Here is a 13,892-nt window from a genome sequence, read left to right on the forward strand (position 1 = left end):
ATTCAAGACTGACTGAATGAATGTGTTCTATAAAAAGTGTGAAAATACGCCATCATAGATCATGAAGGACTATACTTTCTTTTGACCTGTTAGACATGTCCAGTGCTGTTAATGCAGCAAAGGGCTCTGTGTGCTTAAAAGCTCTCTATTGATTCACAAGCTTGGGCTGGATCTGAAGCGGGTTCCCCACTTTGGGAAGGCATCCTCACAAACTTTCAAGGGGTGCTGAATGCAGTTAGTTACAGGCTACGATTGGTTCGACAAGAGCTCAGTTCCCACGGTGCTGGTCTGCAGAACTCTCCTAAGAGACCCCGTGGGGGCTCTGCTCTACTCTGCCTCCTCTGCAGCTGGAATCACCTGCACTTCACAGCTGGCTGGTCTCAATCCTCCTCCCTCGCCACGGATGTTTAAGAAGCAGGAATCAAAAGATAGAAGAGGGAGGCACTCACCTTCAAGAGTGAGTGGGAAGGAGTGAATGGACCAAGGATAAAGCCAGGAATGAGATGAAGAATTCCAGGAATGACAAGTCAGAGGATCTTGTAAGCTGTGGTTGGAACCCTGAGATCAGGAAGAGCACTGACTCCTGATGTCGCTCCCTACTCTCTTGCAGACTGGCTGTGAGGACCAAATGAGGTCCTACCTGTCAAGCACCAGGGACTTTCTGAACCCTGTGGCCCAGTGGCCTCTGTCAATGCATTCTCTCTGCCATGCATCCCTCCTCCGTGCCTCCGTGCCTATGCATGACCAGGATATCCTTCTCCTTCTCCACCTGGAGAAAACGCTTGCTCCAGGAGACCAGCTCAGATGTCAGCCCATCCCTGACTACATCAGGAAGTCAGTGGCAGGGTTCCGTGCCCCATAGTATTTGTCACACTGTGTTGTGATGATCTGTTTCCACATCTGTCTCCCTCAACTGCACTGAGAGTTTCTCACTTTCACGCCTCCGTGGTCTCTTCTGATGCCAACACCTTCTTGAGGACGGGGTGCTCAGGAAATAGGTGTTGAGTAGGATGAACAAACAAATAAATAAATGTTCTTATAGCCAAAATGGAACAATGTAGGTTGGAAAATAATGCAAGTAGAAGGAAATAAGATTTCCTATAGGTTTGGGAAGAACTTTATTTTAGTGTGCAAATAATGAATATTGTAGTCTACAAATTTGAAACATATTCCATCAAGAAAGATACTTTGTCATTAGGAAAGGGGCACAAGAGAGTAGCTCCACAACATAACTTTCTCAAAACTTTCAAAGAACACTCTGCTGGACAATTGTGAAGAGCCTTTCCCTGATAGTCTGTCCCTTAGTCTCTGCCCTTTTTTGGCCATGAAAGTCCAAGGGCTTCTTTATGAACACAGTGAGACACTTATTTTTGTTTTCTTGAATTCTAGAACTATTTTCTTAAGTCACACGGGAGACAGTCCTCAGGTGTTTAAGAAAAAAGTTCCCACTCCATTTTGGAAACAAATCAGGGGACCAAAAACTTAGCTAGATCCCATGTCCAGTGAAAAGTTGAAATCAAATCACCACAACAATTCCCAAACTAACTAAATTCAAAACTAATACTCTAAAAGTAAACAGCTCCAGAGCTCAGTGGGTTGCTTATTTGCCATATTTCTCAGCTTTCAGCCATCCTTCTAGTCTCGGCTTTGTGGCCCCAGGGCCACTCACCTCCTTTGCCAGCTTGCTCCCTGTCAGCTTTGGCCAATAGGGCAGACTGATGGGAGGACCAAGGAGGGGAGAGCGACCCCGTGTGCTGACTTCCTGCCAGCGTCCCCCTGGCAACTGCTCTTCACGCTGAGAGCAACAGCTGATTCCAGTAGCTGCCCTTTGCCATTTTCCCAACACTTCCACAAGCAGCCTCATCACCCCGCCTTCAGAGACTCCAGCACCAGCGGGCAGCACCCTCTATGGAGAGTTCTGCATCCAGCTCTTGGACCAAATTCCGACTCGTGGGACACCTGTCCCACGGGGCAGCACCTCCCCCTCAGACTGTGGGCCACCTCCATCCAACCTCTTCCCTTTGCTCCTTCAGCCAGTGGGCTGGTAGCTGCTCCTTATGGCTAACATCTCCATGATCTCACATTACCACATTTTCTCCTGTTAAAATCTCCAATAACTGGGTAACAATTCCTTATACTAAATTCTCTCTGTTAAAATAACTGCTGTTGTGTCTTTCTCTTGTTTGGATCCCCTAGACTAATTCTAATAGTAAATAATTCTGAAAATAAATCTGAAAATAAAATAAGTAAAAATACAAAATAGAAAAAAATTTTTAAATGGCAAAGATGTAACTAAAAAGAAATGGAGAATAAGTTACCGAAAATAAATCAAAACTAAATATGTCCAAATCTCTGAAAATAAAAAATTCAGGAAATATAATGCTCAAAAATGCAACAGCTGAAAATAAAATAATTTAAAACCAAATAACTAATATAAATAAATGGATGTAAAAATAAACAACCCCAAATCTAAACTGAAAAAAATAAGTGTGACTATAAGTAACTCTAAAACTAACAAGGGAAAAACCTCTAAAATAACTAAAGACACTTTGTCTGGAAATAATTTTAAATAATTCTAAAACTTTCAGTAAATTATTAGCAGTCAACAAAAAACTAAAAATAATTTGAAAATTCCAATAACTAAAAAAAAGAATAACTATAAAAGTAAATAACTCAAATACTAATAATTGTAAAGATAATTAAAAATAATTCTAGAGCTAATTTGGAAATGTGTAACTTAAAATAACTGTATACAAGAAACTGAAAATGAATAACTCAAAAACTAAATAACCCTGAAAACAAAATTATAAACAGATAACTTTAAAACTATAAAATTAAATAACTAGAAAACTATAAATAAAAATAAAATTAGACGAAAAATAAAACAAAAATAAAAATAACTGAAACTAATTTAAAAACTAATAAATCTAAAAACGAACGACCTCAGACGTTAACATTTGTAACCAACCCTCTCTGAAAGGATACAATCCCGTTACAAAGTAACGCAAACACCACAGGAACATTCTTTTGGTGATTTAGGGAGAAGAACACAGGGCTGCCTCTGTAGTTTCTGCTCTTCCAAGGTTCGCAAAGGAGATTCTCAACGAATCTCCCCACTCCCATCCCAGGAAAAATCTGACAATGTCTTCAGGCATTTTTGATTGTCATAATTTGGGTGAGTGGATGGGAGAGCGGTTTTACTGGCATCTGTGGGTAGAGGCCAGGGATGCTGCCAAACACTTGACAAGGCAGTCCCCCCCCCCCCCCCCCCCCCCCCAAGAATTATCCAGCCCCCAAAGTCTAAATGCCAACGTTGAGAAACCTTGGGCAGGACCCCGCAGGACTGGGCTCCGCTAACCTCTGCAGGAGCGGCAGAGCAGCTCGGGGTGTCGCGGGCGTTTGCACGAAATCCCGGCACTCGAGTAAGCCGATGTGGAGCAGCCCCGAAGTTCGCGGACGTCTTCAGCTAGTCCCGGCGCCCGCGCAGGCGCGTGTGAAGCAGCCCCGAGGTTCGCGGATTTCTGCAAGGAGTCCCGACGCTCGCGCAGGCGCCTGGGGAGCAGTCCTGAGGTTCGCGGGTGTCTGCACGAAGTCCAGGCGTTCGCGCAGGCGCGTGGGGAGCAGCCCCGAGGTTCGCGAGTGTCTGCACCGAGTCCCGGCACTCGCGCAGGCGCGTGTGGGGCAGCCCCGAGGTTCGCGGGCGTCTGAGCCGAGTCCCCAGGGCTAACGCTGACGCGTGTGGCGCAGCTCCCAGGTTCTCAGCGGCCCTCGCCGGGAGGGTGGCCTCCGCGGGCAGGCCGTGGGCCCTTCCTCAGGCTTCTGGAAGGCGGTCCTATCTCACCCCACCCCCAACCCCCAGCGGCAGATCCGCAGGGTCCGAGGCGGCCCCTTGGCTGCTTTCCCGCTGGAGGGTGGGCCGGGCCCTCGGCGTCCGCAGCAGGCCGGGCCCGGAATGGAGGCGGCGTGGGGCGGCCCGGCCGAGCGGGGGAGCCGCGGTGTTCTAGAACCGGTGTCAGTTCTCGGGGGAGGGGGTGCGCCGGCATCCTTCCCTCGCCCGCTCTGCTTTCGCCCCGGAAACTAGTCGCGTCCCCCGCAGGGCCGAGCAAGGCAGCGGGCACCGCAGCGCTCTCCTTAGTTGTGTTTGTTGGCCTAAAATTCCAAGAAGAAAGTCAGAGGAGCAACGGCTAACAGATTCGCTGTTTGTTCTTTCTCTTTCACACTCAAACGTCTTCATCGCCGCTTTCCTTTTTCCCTTGGACGCTTTCTCCCGTTTCCAGGACAGATTTGGAGGAACACGTTTCATAACTGTCGTCCAACTGGAAGAGTCCGGACAGCTGGAAGGGAGGGGACAGTGGTGAACCCTCAGAGTTAGCAGGGCCGAGGAGTGCCCAAGCCCAAGCCAGGCGCGACCTGTGATTCCCGCCGGCGCCGGCGGGTTGGGGCCCACCCTAGTTCTCCCAAGGGGTCACTGGGGTCCCGGCAGGAGCCCCACATTTATGATCAGAAGCCAGAGCAATGCGAAGGAGATGGGGATGAGGGACATGCCAGGCCGGGAGGGTCTGAGACACTTCGCAGAGCCAGTGACCCCAGCTTCCTGGGTTAGGCCTGGTCCTTATGGGTAGGCGTCACGAAAAGGGGAGGGACATGGAAGGGGGAGAGAAAGAGGAGGCAGGAGAAGCTGATGAAATCGAATTGAGGGAGAAAATGAAGGAGATAAGAAGGAAATAAATTACACTCAGAGCACTGTTCTCCTTTTCCATATCTTCTGCACCTCCGGGATGGCCAAAGGTTTCCATGGAGGTAAACTCCTTGCTGGAGCAGCCTTGGGGAAAGAAAGGAAGAATTTGACCTGCTGTGCAGGAGAGGGCCTGGGAGGATTGGTTCTGCTGCCAGTGGCCAGATGTCCTAGGAGGCAGTGCCTGTCCCCATGAACCTCTTCTCCCCATCTCTAACTCCTGCTCTCCCAGGACCTGGATGGCTTCACCTGGGTGGGAGGTGGAGGTCTGTCCTCTTAAGGTTCTCTTTTCCAGCTCAAATTTGTAACCATGACCCCGAGAAGATCTGTCTACATGGTGTTCATAGCCCTACTCCTGGTCCTCCGAGAAAACGGTCAGTCTTTTTGTGCTTGACAACCTTCCTGTCCTCCACCCTTCTTCCCTCTCTTCTTTTCCCCCTTTTCTCGCTCCTGATTCCTATTTCTTTGGTAGCCTCTGTCACTGCTCTCCCCATGGGAAATCAGAGGAGTGAGTACATCCTGCCTCTCTCTTCCAATGAGCTGATAAACCGATTAGTCACCACTGTGCACCTGCCATGAGCCTGGGGCTAAGACACTGAGGGGAACAGCAATCTCCACCAAACACTGAACCCTACTCTGTGCCTGCTGGGATGCCAGTTTGTCAAAAGTTAAGCTTCACATGGCCCTCTAAGGGCCTTAGCTCCATTTTACAGATGAGAAACTGGGATGAGAGAGGAATAATCACTTGGCCATGTTCCCTCGGCTGCAAGCGCTGCAGCTGGGTTCTACAAGTCTTGTCTTTACCTCTCACTGAGCTTCAACAGAATAATCAATCTTGCAGGAATCTGAGTGCAGGACCAAGTCTCTGTTTGGTGACAACTCAAGGGCAGGGGTTAGGGTATGGCCTTGAAGGGCGTGGACAGGGCATGGGGGGTGAGGGCATTCTGGACACAGGAAATGAGAAGAGGGAGCGGAAGGAGTCTACAGTTGGAGTTAGTGGCACAGTTCTGTCAGCAAGCAGGAAGTGTGCAAGTGGGAGCTCCCTGACCTGCTGCCCAGAGGACCCCCAAGCTGCATTCTGGGGCCTAGGGTTCTCCCCAGGGCAGAAGTGGGGGGGGGGCGTGCCAGCCAAACTGGGAGCAACCAGGCAGCCCTTTCCTGGAGGCCTCCAGGAACCCTGCCTGGTGCCGGAGGGTTTTGAGGCAGCTGGACACAGTGTTCTCAGATTGCAGCAAACTTGCTTTAAGTTCCAGTCCCCAGAAGTGGTGGGGTGAGGGGTAGAGGGCAGAGGAGAAACTGGCTCCCACCGCCCTCCTCCAGATGTGACTCAGGGACATCTGCAGTAACGCCCAGAGACTCCTCTTTAGGGTAGTCATCCAACACGATCCCCTGATGCCCAGAGCAGGCAGTGAGGACAAGGAATGGCAGTCTTGCTGAAAGGCTGTAAGGGAGGAATGGAGAAGACTCGCCCTTGACCACCTACCATGGGAACAGAAGGGTTGAGTCTCCAGGGGCTGTGGCCTCAGTGTCCCAGACAAAGCCAGGCCGGCAGGGCTGGGGTGGGGTGAAGGGTAGTGGCCAGGGACCCCAGAGCCACCCACTGGGAGGCCAGGGGTGAGGCTGGGCTCTGAGGCCTCCGGCAGCCATGGAGCACTCAGGGCCTGGGGCTGGCAGGGCTGGGGGACAACGCAGGAACTGGGAGACCAGCCAGTTCCAGCCACTCCACAGTAAGTGGCACCTGGGGTAAAGTGATGACCAGGCACTGGTGGCTGCTTTCCTCTCCCTCCTGGGGGCCCTGCCGCAGGGGGACGGGGTCTTCAGCCTGGCGCAGGGCTGGCACAGAGGACCTCTCACACACTTGGCCACACATTGACTGCATTATTTCAGGGTCGTCTGGGCCATTTCCTGCCTCCAGGAAGGATCTGTCTGAGCCTGGAAAGAGAATCGACCCTCCCAGCGCTGACAATATCCAGATACCCCCTCCCTGCTGGGGACTGTCAGCACACAGGGTACCCCAGGTGAGGGTGGAGGACACCGTCAGTTTAGTCCAGAGTTTTCCATACTCCTTAGAGATGCCAACATTGCGTCCACACAGACTACATTTCTAAGAGGAAAACTGTGGAACAATATTACCCTTACAGGTATGATGTCCTCATCTGATCTATTCTATGCTATTATTCTATTCTACTTTATTCTGTTGTGTTCTATTCTATCCCATTCTATTCTGGGACACAGAGGAGGAGAGGGGCTGTGGAGGTGGTTGGGTCACAACAATCCCCTCACAACAAGACCCTTCGAGGGACAGTTTCTTCTGACACAGCCCGCAGCTGCTCTGGGTGAGCCCTCACTCATCTCCCCCTTGGGCCCTGGGGCCTGTGGCAGCAGTGACTATACCCTATTCGCCCAGCATCCCCCGCGGCTCCTGGAAGGAGCTCAGAATTCTCAGGACCCGCAAGCCTTGGAGAACGTCCTTCAGTCAAAGCTGGAAATGTGGGGGCCGAAAGTGCAGGTCACAGGATGAGTTTTGCTATATCTTTGTCATTCGCGTATTTAATCCCTTCCTCCTGGATCCACTGGCCATGGACTCCTAGGGGTCTTAGGTACTATAGCGGTGACAGCACTATGGAGACCCCAGAATCTTGGGCTCAGGGTCTGGCAGGTCATATGAGTGAATAAAGGAAAGACCCTCTGCCCAGTGGCAGGAGCAGGGGCTTTGGAGTCAGTGAGACCGAGTGCAGTTCTGACTTTGCCACCCACTCACTAGCTGTGTGATCTGGGGTAAGTCACTTAACCTCTCTGAGCATCTTGTCTGTAAAAATGGAGATAATAATATCTATCACAGCTTTGATATAAGGATTAGCACAAAGGTTTATAAAGTAAAATGTCTGGTACCTCTTAGGAATTTAATAAATAACACCTGTTATGATTACTGTTAATAGTGATTACAATAATACCAAAGAGAAGGTCTCAGAACAGCTCTTGGTACTCCAAGTATGCTATTACTACTCCTGTTTGGGGGAGATTTGTTTGCTATTGTCTTCACCCTCATAAATATCTGGGGGAAGAAACAAATTATAGAGGTAATAAATGGCTTTAAAAGGAAACACAGAGTACACACACACACACACACACACACACACACACACACATGAAAACCCAAACCAAACACACAGGCCCTTGAAAAATACTCAATTTGATATCAGCAAAATTTTAAGTGACAGTTGCATTCTTGAAAAATGAGCAGAATGGCTCTGGTACCAGTCAAGTTCTAGTTATGTGTTGAGAAGACACTTTGAGTCTCTGTGGTTCTCCTGGTCCACATACCAGAATAAGCATAAAGAGTGTCGGCAGAGACAGAGAGATACGAAGAATGGGGAAGGTGGGCTGTAAAAATCCATGCTAGTAAGGACTGGTGTGTATTCTGTTTTCCTTCAGTGGATGATTTTTCTAGCATACATCACATATCCTAACTGGTTTTGGGAATTTAGTTTTAGCACTTAGTGTTTAGACTTCTGATCTTTTATTTTGGTTTAAAAATGGAATGAAATTTATGTATGTATGTATGTATTGGGGGGGAGGGGCAGAGGCAGAGGTGAGAGGGACAATCCTAAGCAGGCTCCATGGGCAGCGTGGAGCCCAGCATGAAGCCTAACGCAGGGCTCGAACCCACCAATGTGAGATGATGTACAAACTGAAATCAAGCTGGGTGCTTAACCAACTGAGCCACTGAGGCACACCCTAAAAATGGAATGAAATTTATTAACAAGTGAATCTATTGGTGAGTTGAAATTATCCTCTTCAATATACATGTTTTTGGTAAATTACAAATTTGGAAGATAAAATCACGCCTTTCCCCTTTCTGTCCACTGGATGGCACGATGGGACCATTGTAGGTCCCACTAGTTCAGAGGCAGCTCTTACCCATTGATTTCAAATGGGCAAACTATTTTTATTTTGTTTCAAACTAGATTTTTCCCTATCCCTTACAATTATGCAAAAACTTTTTAAGGACCACCTCTATCATGTGAACTAAAGTACATCATTTTTACCTGGGGGCACAAAGAAGTAAAGTAATTCATCCAAAGACATAGAGCTGGGTTTGAGCTGTGAGCCCTTAACCATTGTGCTGTGCTGCTAAGCTCCTTCTCTGCCTTCTGGGAGTTAACCCATGGGGTCACTTTATGCCTAAACCATCCCAGTTGCTCTCCACAGCTCACAACAGAAGAGATCTCCAGGTTGTTTCCACAGGTACTAGGCTGGATTAGGATCTTTCTGCTTGGTGGCCCAGAGTGTAAATTATGTAAACATTGAAGTTGGTCTGTATCTGAAGTGCCCATTTCCTTTGCAAATCTGCCTTTGGCCAAGAGGAAGGAAATCACTGCTATGCATTCAATTAATTACTTTCAGGCTGCACACATTCTCAAAGCACCTTTTTTTTGTTTTGTTTTGTTTTAAAAGTGTGTTTTCTGTTGTCAGAATCCTTGCCAACTTCTAGGGCAGTCTGAGCTTGTTGTCTTGGGACTTTCAGAGCTGCTAGGAGCTGGGGTCAAAGACACTTCAGGACAAGGAAACAACCCCCAGCTCAGCAATCAGCTGCCATCAGATGTTCTGGGTTGGAACAGGCCCACAGGTGGGTGGTAGGAGGAGCTGATGTGTCTAGTTGGGTTTTGTCAAGGCTTATCCATTACACCAAAAATTTAATAGGAATTTTTCAAGAAGACGGAAATATAAAGACCGCTAATCTGTGTAGTATGGCTCCAATTTTTTTAAATATGCATTTCTATAGACAAAAAGTTTAGAGTAAAATATTTACAGTGGTTATATCCAGTTATGTGTGATTTGCATTTTGTACTTTTCTGCATTACATTCTAAATTTTGTTTAATATACATATGTATTATTTTTATAATCAGAAAATGAAACTTGTAATACTTACCTTTAAGAAGTGTTTATTTTTGAGAGAGAGAGAGAGAGAGTGAGCATGAGTGGGGGGGGGGGTGGTGCCAAAGAGAGGGGGACAGAGGACCTGAAGCAGGCTTTGCACTGACAGCAGTGAGCCTGATGCTGGGTTCAAACTTGTGAACTGTGAGATCATGACCCGAGCCAAAGTCAGATGCTCAACCAACTCACTCTCTCTCTCTCTCTCTCTCTCTCTCTCTCTCAAAATAAGTATTTTTTAAAAATTAAAAAAATGATTGGTCAGTTATCTGAAATAACCCACAATCTCACCAGAGAAGACTGTTTGCTATACCTTATTTTCTTTATCATAAGAGTACATGAAAAAATTTTAAATAATAATATAATCAATTATCTAGGCCTAAAAGGAAATTCCCCCAAATCAGCAGACAACCCTTATATACTACACTAAATGGCTCACAGGTATTAAAGCAGTCTCCCCTCCACCCCAAGACCCTGAAGGAACCAGACCCACAGTTATGTCTGCACAGGGGCCTATGGCTAAGGGCTAGCAGACAGACTCTACCTCTGTTACCTTTGTGGCACAATGGTTATTCTCATTTTACATATCTTTCAATGTCCAGGACTCAGAAAATCAGGGATAAAATAGAATTCAGAATTCAAAAATTTCAGTGTGATTCTGGCTAGTAAAATACTGTTGGAGCTTAGCTCCTTTATGTTAGCCAATAGCACCAGAAAAAGCAGACTCCTCTATTTTGTGACTGTCTCACCTTGAAATTGCTTAGGTTCTAAGAGGTTCGCACCTCACTGCCTTGCCCTGTCCAGGCCTTACCACTACTAGCATGAGGAGTCCTAGCATTCCACCCCTCAGGCTTGCACTGGAGGAAACAATTGGCCCTAATCATCATTAGGAGATCAGGCTGCCTAACAGAGGCAGAGAGGAATGTGTCTGGTGCTTAGGTGATCCACTGGGACATCCTCCAATACTTCCACACCCAGCTGTAACTCTACGTGAGTGAGTAAAAGAACAATAGTCAGACAAGAGTCTGGGACACCCACTGTGCATGCAACCAGCAGAAGAGGAGAAGGAAGGGGTATGTAGAATGAGTGGGAGGGAGAGGATGGCAAAAGTACAACCTAAGGACCAATTGCAGCAGTAGGTGGCGCACATTAAAGTTAAGTAGGACTCTTACTATGTCCCCTGGTGGAGATTCCCTGCCTTGGGAATAGGCCTTGAGACTCACTGAGACTAAAGTTGCAGAGATGAGGACAAACACCTTGTGCAAGTCACTAGAGCATGATAATGATAAGGGCACAACTCATTTGACCTCCTGGCTCCCAGATTTCATATATTCTGCCTATTGAGGCCCAGTGCCATAAAATGGCCATTGGTTTAAGGTGCATACTGCATCCTGAAGATTTAGCACCCTGACCCCGCAGTGTCATGCTTAAACAAACCGTTGCTCATCCTTGCCTTCAAGAGGCTATTCCATGGCTCTATCTGGCTGGCAGCTTCTAAATGGGGTAGGACCAGTAGGTCGGTCCTGTGATCATACGCCCACAGCTGAGTCTCTCCATTCTAAGCAAAGTTATGGAATAACTTTATAGTATATATAGTTGGATAATATCCATCTGGGAGCTCAGCGTCAATCTGTGCTGGCCAGCTGGACAGTCGACAGTGGCAGGAGCTACATCAGTCTTGATGACAAGGAGCCCATGCTGCTGGGCCCATGCATAGCTTCTGACTCTGCTGCAAAGGCTTCTCTCTATTTATCAGCCCACCGTGCAGGTGCTGGGGTGCCGAGGAAAAAGCGGCTGACACCTGCTGGCCAAGTCATCCAGGCGGTGTAGTTGTCTGGCACCTTTTCTGCAACTGATATTCTCTAGTAGGTATGAAAATGATACAAAGATCCTCACATTTTGAGCTTAAGTCTATGGATCTTGTGCCTCTCCCCCAGTCAGATCATGTTATAATTAGATGCTAATCATTATCCTGGAAGGAAGGTGGGGACGCATCCTGAGAAGGAAGGGTAAGCATCGCCTTGTATGTCCCATCTGCAACTTCTGCATAATCTTGGGGGTAAGAAGGGTCTGATTCCTGACAAGGGGGGGTGGGTGGGTGGTGGGACACTTACACCAGCCCAGGGGGACAAGGGGCATATACCTAGATATCCTCATCACAAGTTTTAGAGTCCCACATTTTCCCTACCAGGGCCTGACTTGCTTGCTCATCTACTAGCACTAGGAGCCCAAAATGATTAGGTAGCAGATTGCCTGGGCTGAGAATTCATCCTTCTCCCACACACAGCCATGCTGTAGAAGATGAGGGCCTGAACGCTGGCAAGGAGGTTCATTCTCATATTGGGCTTTAAACTGGTGGTTAATCTGATCCTGTCACTCTCTTCACTCTCTTCAGTGCAGTGGTGCTTAGCAATAGCCTCCCACTTCTATGCTCCTGATACTTAATATTTCCCCCAAACTTCCCAAATACTAGAGACATCGCACCAACTGGTACATCCCTGTCCACCTATATCTGACCCCAGGTGTCACCGCAGGTGAAGATCTTAGCCACTGAACTGCTACCACAAACCAGGGACCAGGGCTTTCAACAGTCCACCCACCAACAGAGATGCAGTCCTCTGCCATCAGGCCGGCAAGTGACCTATTAATGCCAGAATCCCATCCTTCCTTTCTAGGACCACTGCTGGTAGTGTCTTAGGTTTCTCAGAAGCGGATTGCACAAGAGAGTTGTGGAGAAAGGGCTTCCAGAGGAAACCTGTAAGAGCACTGAGGACAGAAGCCAGGGCAGGGAAGACGCCAGGCGCAGATGTGGGCTCAGCTCAAGTCTAGCATCAGCCTGATCTCCTAGGAAACCCTGGAGCATAGATGGTGCTACACGTGTCTCCTTTGAGGCAGAAGGGCTGGTTTTTGTGCCCTGAATCAGTTAGTCATTGGCTGGCTATAAACTGCCCCTGTGGGAGGCCATAACCTCTCAGGCATTTCCTGGCTAGACAGCTCTGGTCAGCTGAGGGCTGGACAGTGGGTACACACACCTGGTAAAAAGGATGTGGGCAAGGTGTCAACAGCCTCTATGACATTACTGTGTGTGATTTTTTTTATTTTATTATTATTATTTTTTTTAATTTTTTTTTCAACGTTTATTTATTTTTGGGACAGAGAGAGACAGAGCATGAACGGGGGAGGGGCAGAGAGAGAGGGAGACACAGAATCGGAAACAGGCTCCAGGCTCCGAGCCATCAGCCCAGAGCCTGACGCGGGGCTCGAACTCACGGACCGCGAGATCGTGACCTGGCTGAAGTCGGACGCTTAACCGACTGTGCCACCCAGGCGCCCCTGATTTTTTTTAATTAAAAAATGAATAGACTTTAGAGCAGTTTTAGGTTTACAGAAAAATTGAGCAGAAAATAGAGTTCCCATATAACCTCTCTACACTCACTCCCTACATAGTATCTCCTATTATTAACATGTTACATTAGTGTGGAACATTTGTTACAATTAGTGAACCTATACTGATACATTATTATTAACTAAAGTCCACAGGTTACATCAGGGTTTACTCTTTGTGTTGGATAGTTCTGTGGGTTTTGACAAAAGTGCAATGTCATGTGTCCGCCATTATAATATACAGAGTAGTTTCACTGGCCCTAAAATTTTGTGCTCAACCTGTTCATCCCCTCTTCCCCAAATCCCTGGTAACCACTGATCTTTTTACTGTCTCTATATAGTTTTGTTTTCTCCAGAGTGTCAAATAGTTGGAATCATACAGTATGTATCTTCAAACTGGATTCTTTCATTTAGCAATATGCACTTAAATTTCCTCATGTCTCTTTGTGGCTTGATAGCTCATTTAAAAAAAAATTTTTTTTAACGTTTATTTATTTTTGAGACAGAGAGAGACAGAGCATGAACGGGGGAGGGTCAGAGAGAGGGAGACACAGAATCTGAAACAGGCTCCAGGCTCTGAGCTGTCAGCACACAGCCCGACGCGGGGCTCGGACTCATGGACGGTGAGATCATGACCTGAGCTGAAGTCGGCCGCTTAACTGACTGAGCCACCCAGGCGCCCCAGCTCATTTCTTTTTATTCCTGAATAATTTCCCATTGTATGGATAAATCACAGTTTGCAACTCATTTGGGTAAATACCACAGAATATGATTGTTGGTCTGTATGGTAAAACTATTTTTAGCTTTTGTAAGAAACTCTCAAACTACCATTTTGCA

General features: G+C 47.5%; 1 protein-coding gene across 1 annotated transcript in view; it reads right to left on the reverse strand.

Moving 5' to 3' along the window:
* Window positions 1–3,358: 3,358 nt before the first annotated feature.
* Window positions 3,359–13,892, reverse strand: part of MCF2L2 (MCF.2 cell line derived transforming sequence-like 2) — a 271,514-nt gene continuing 260,980 nt past the window's right edge. The window contains exons 26-27 of the mRNA XM_040480870.1: window positions 4,734–4,822; window positions 3,359–4,334 (exon numbers count right to left, since the gene is read on the reverse strand). Of these exons, the coding sequence (XP_040336804.1) occupies window positions 4,221–4,334; window positions 4,734–4,822 (203 nt within the window). The 3' untranslated portion in view covers window positions 3,359–4,220. The remainder of the gene's footprint in view (window positions 4,335–4,733; window positions 4,823–13,892) is intronic.

Source organism: Herpailurus yagouaroundi, unplaced genomic scaffold, assembly GCF_014898765.1.
Source record: "Herpailurus yagouaroundi ecotype Mexico unplaced genomic scaffold, PumYag 159, whole genome shotgun sequence".
Taxonomy (NCBI): domain Eukaryota; kingdom Metazoa; phylum Chordata; class Mammalia; order Carnivora; family Felidae; genus Herpailurus; species Herpailurus yagouaroundi.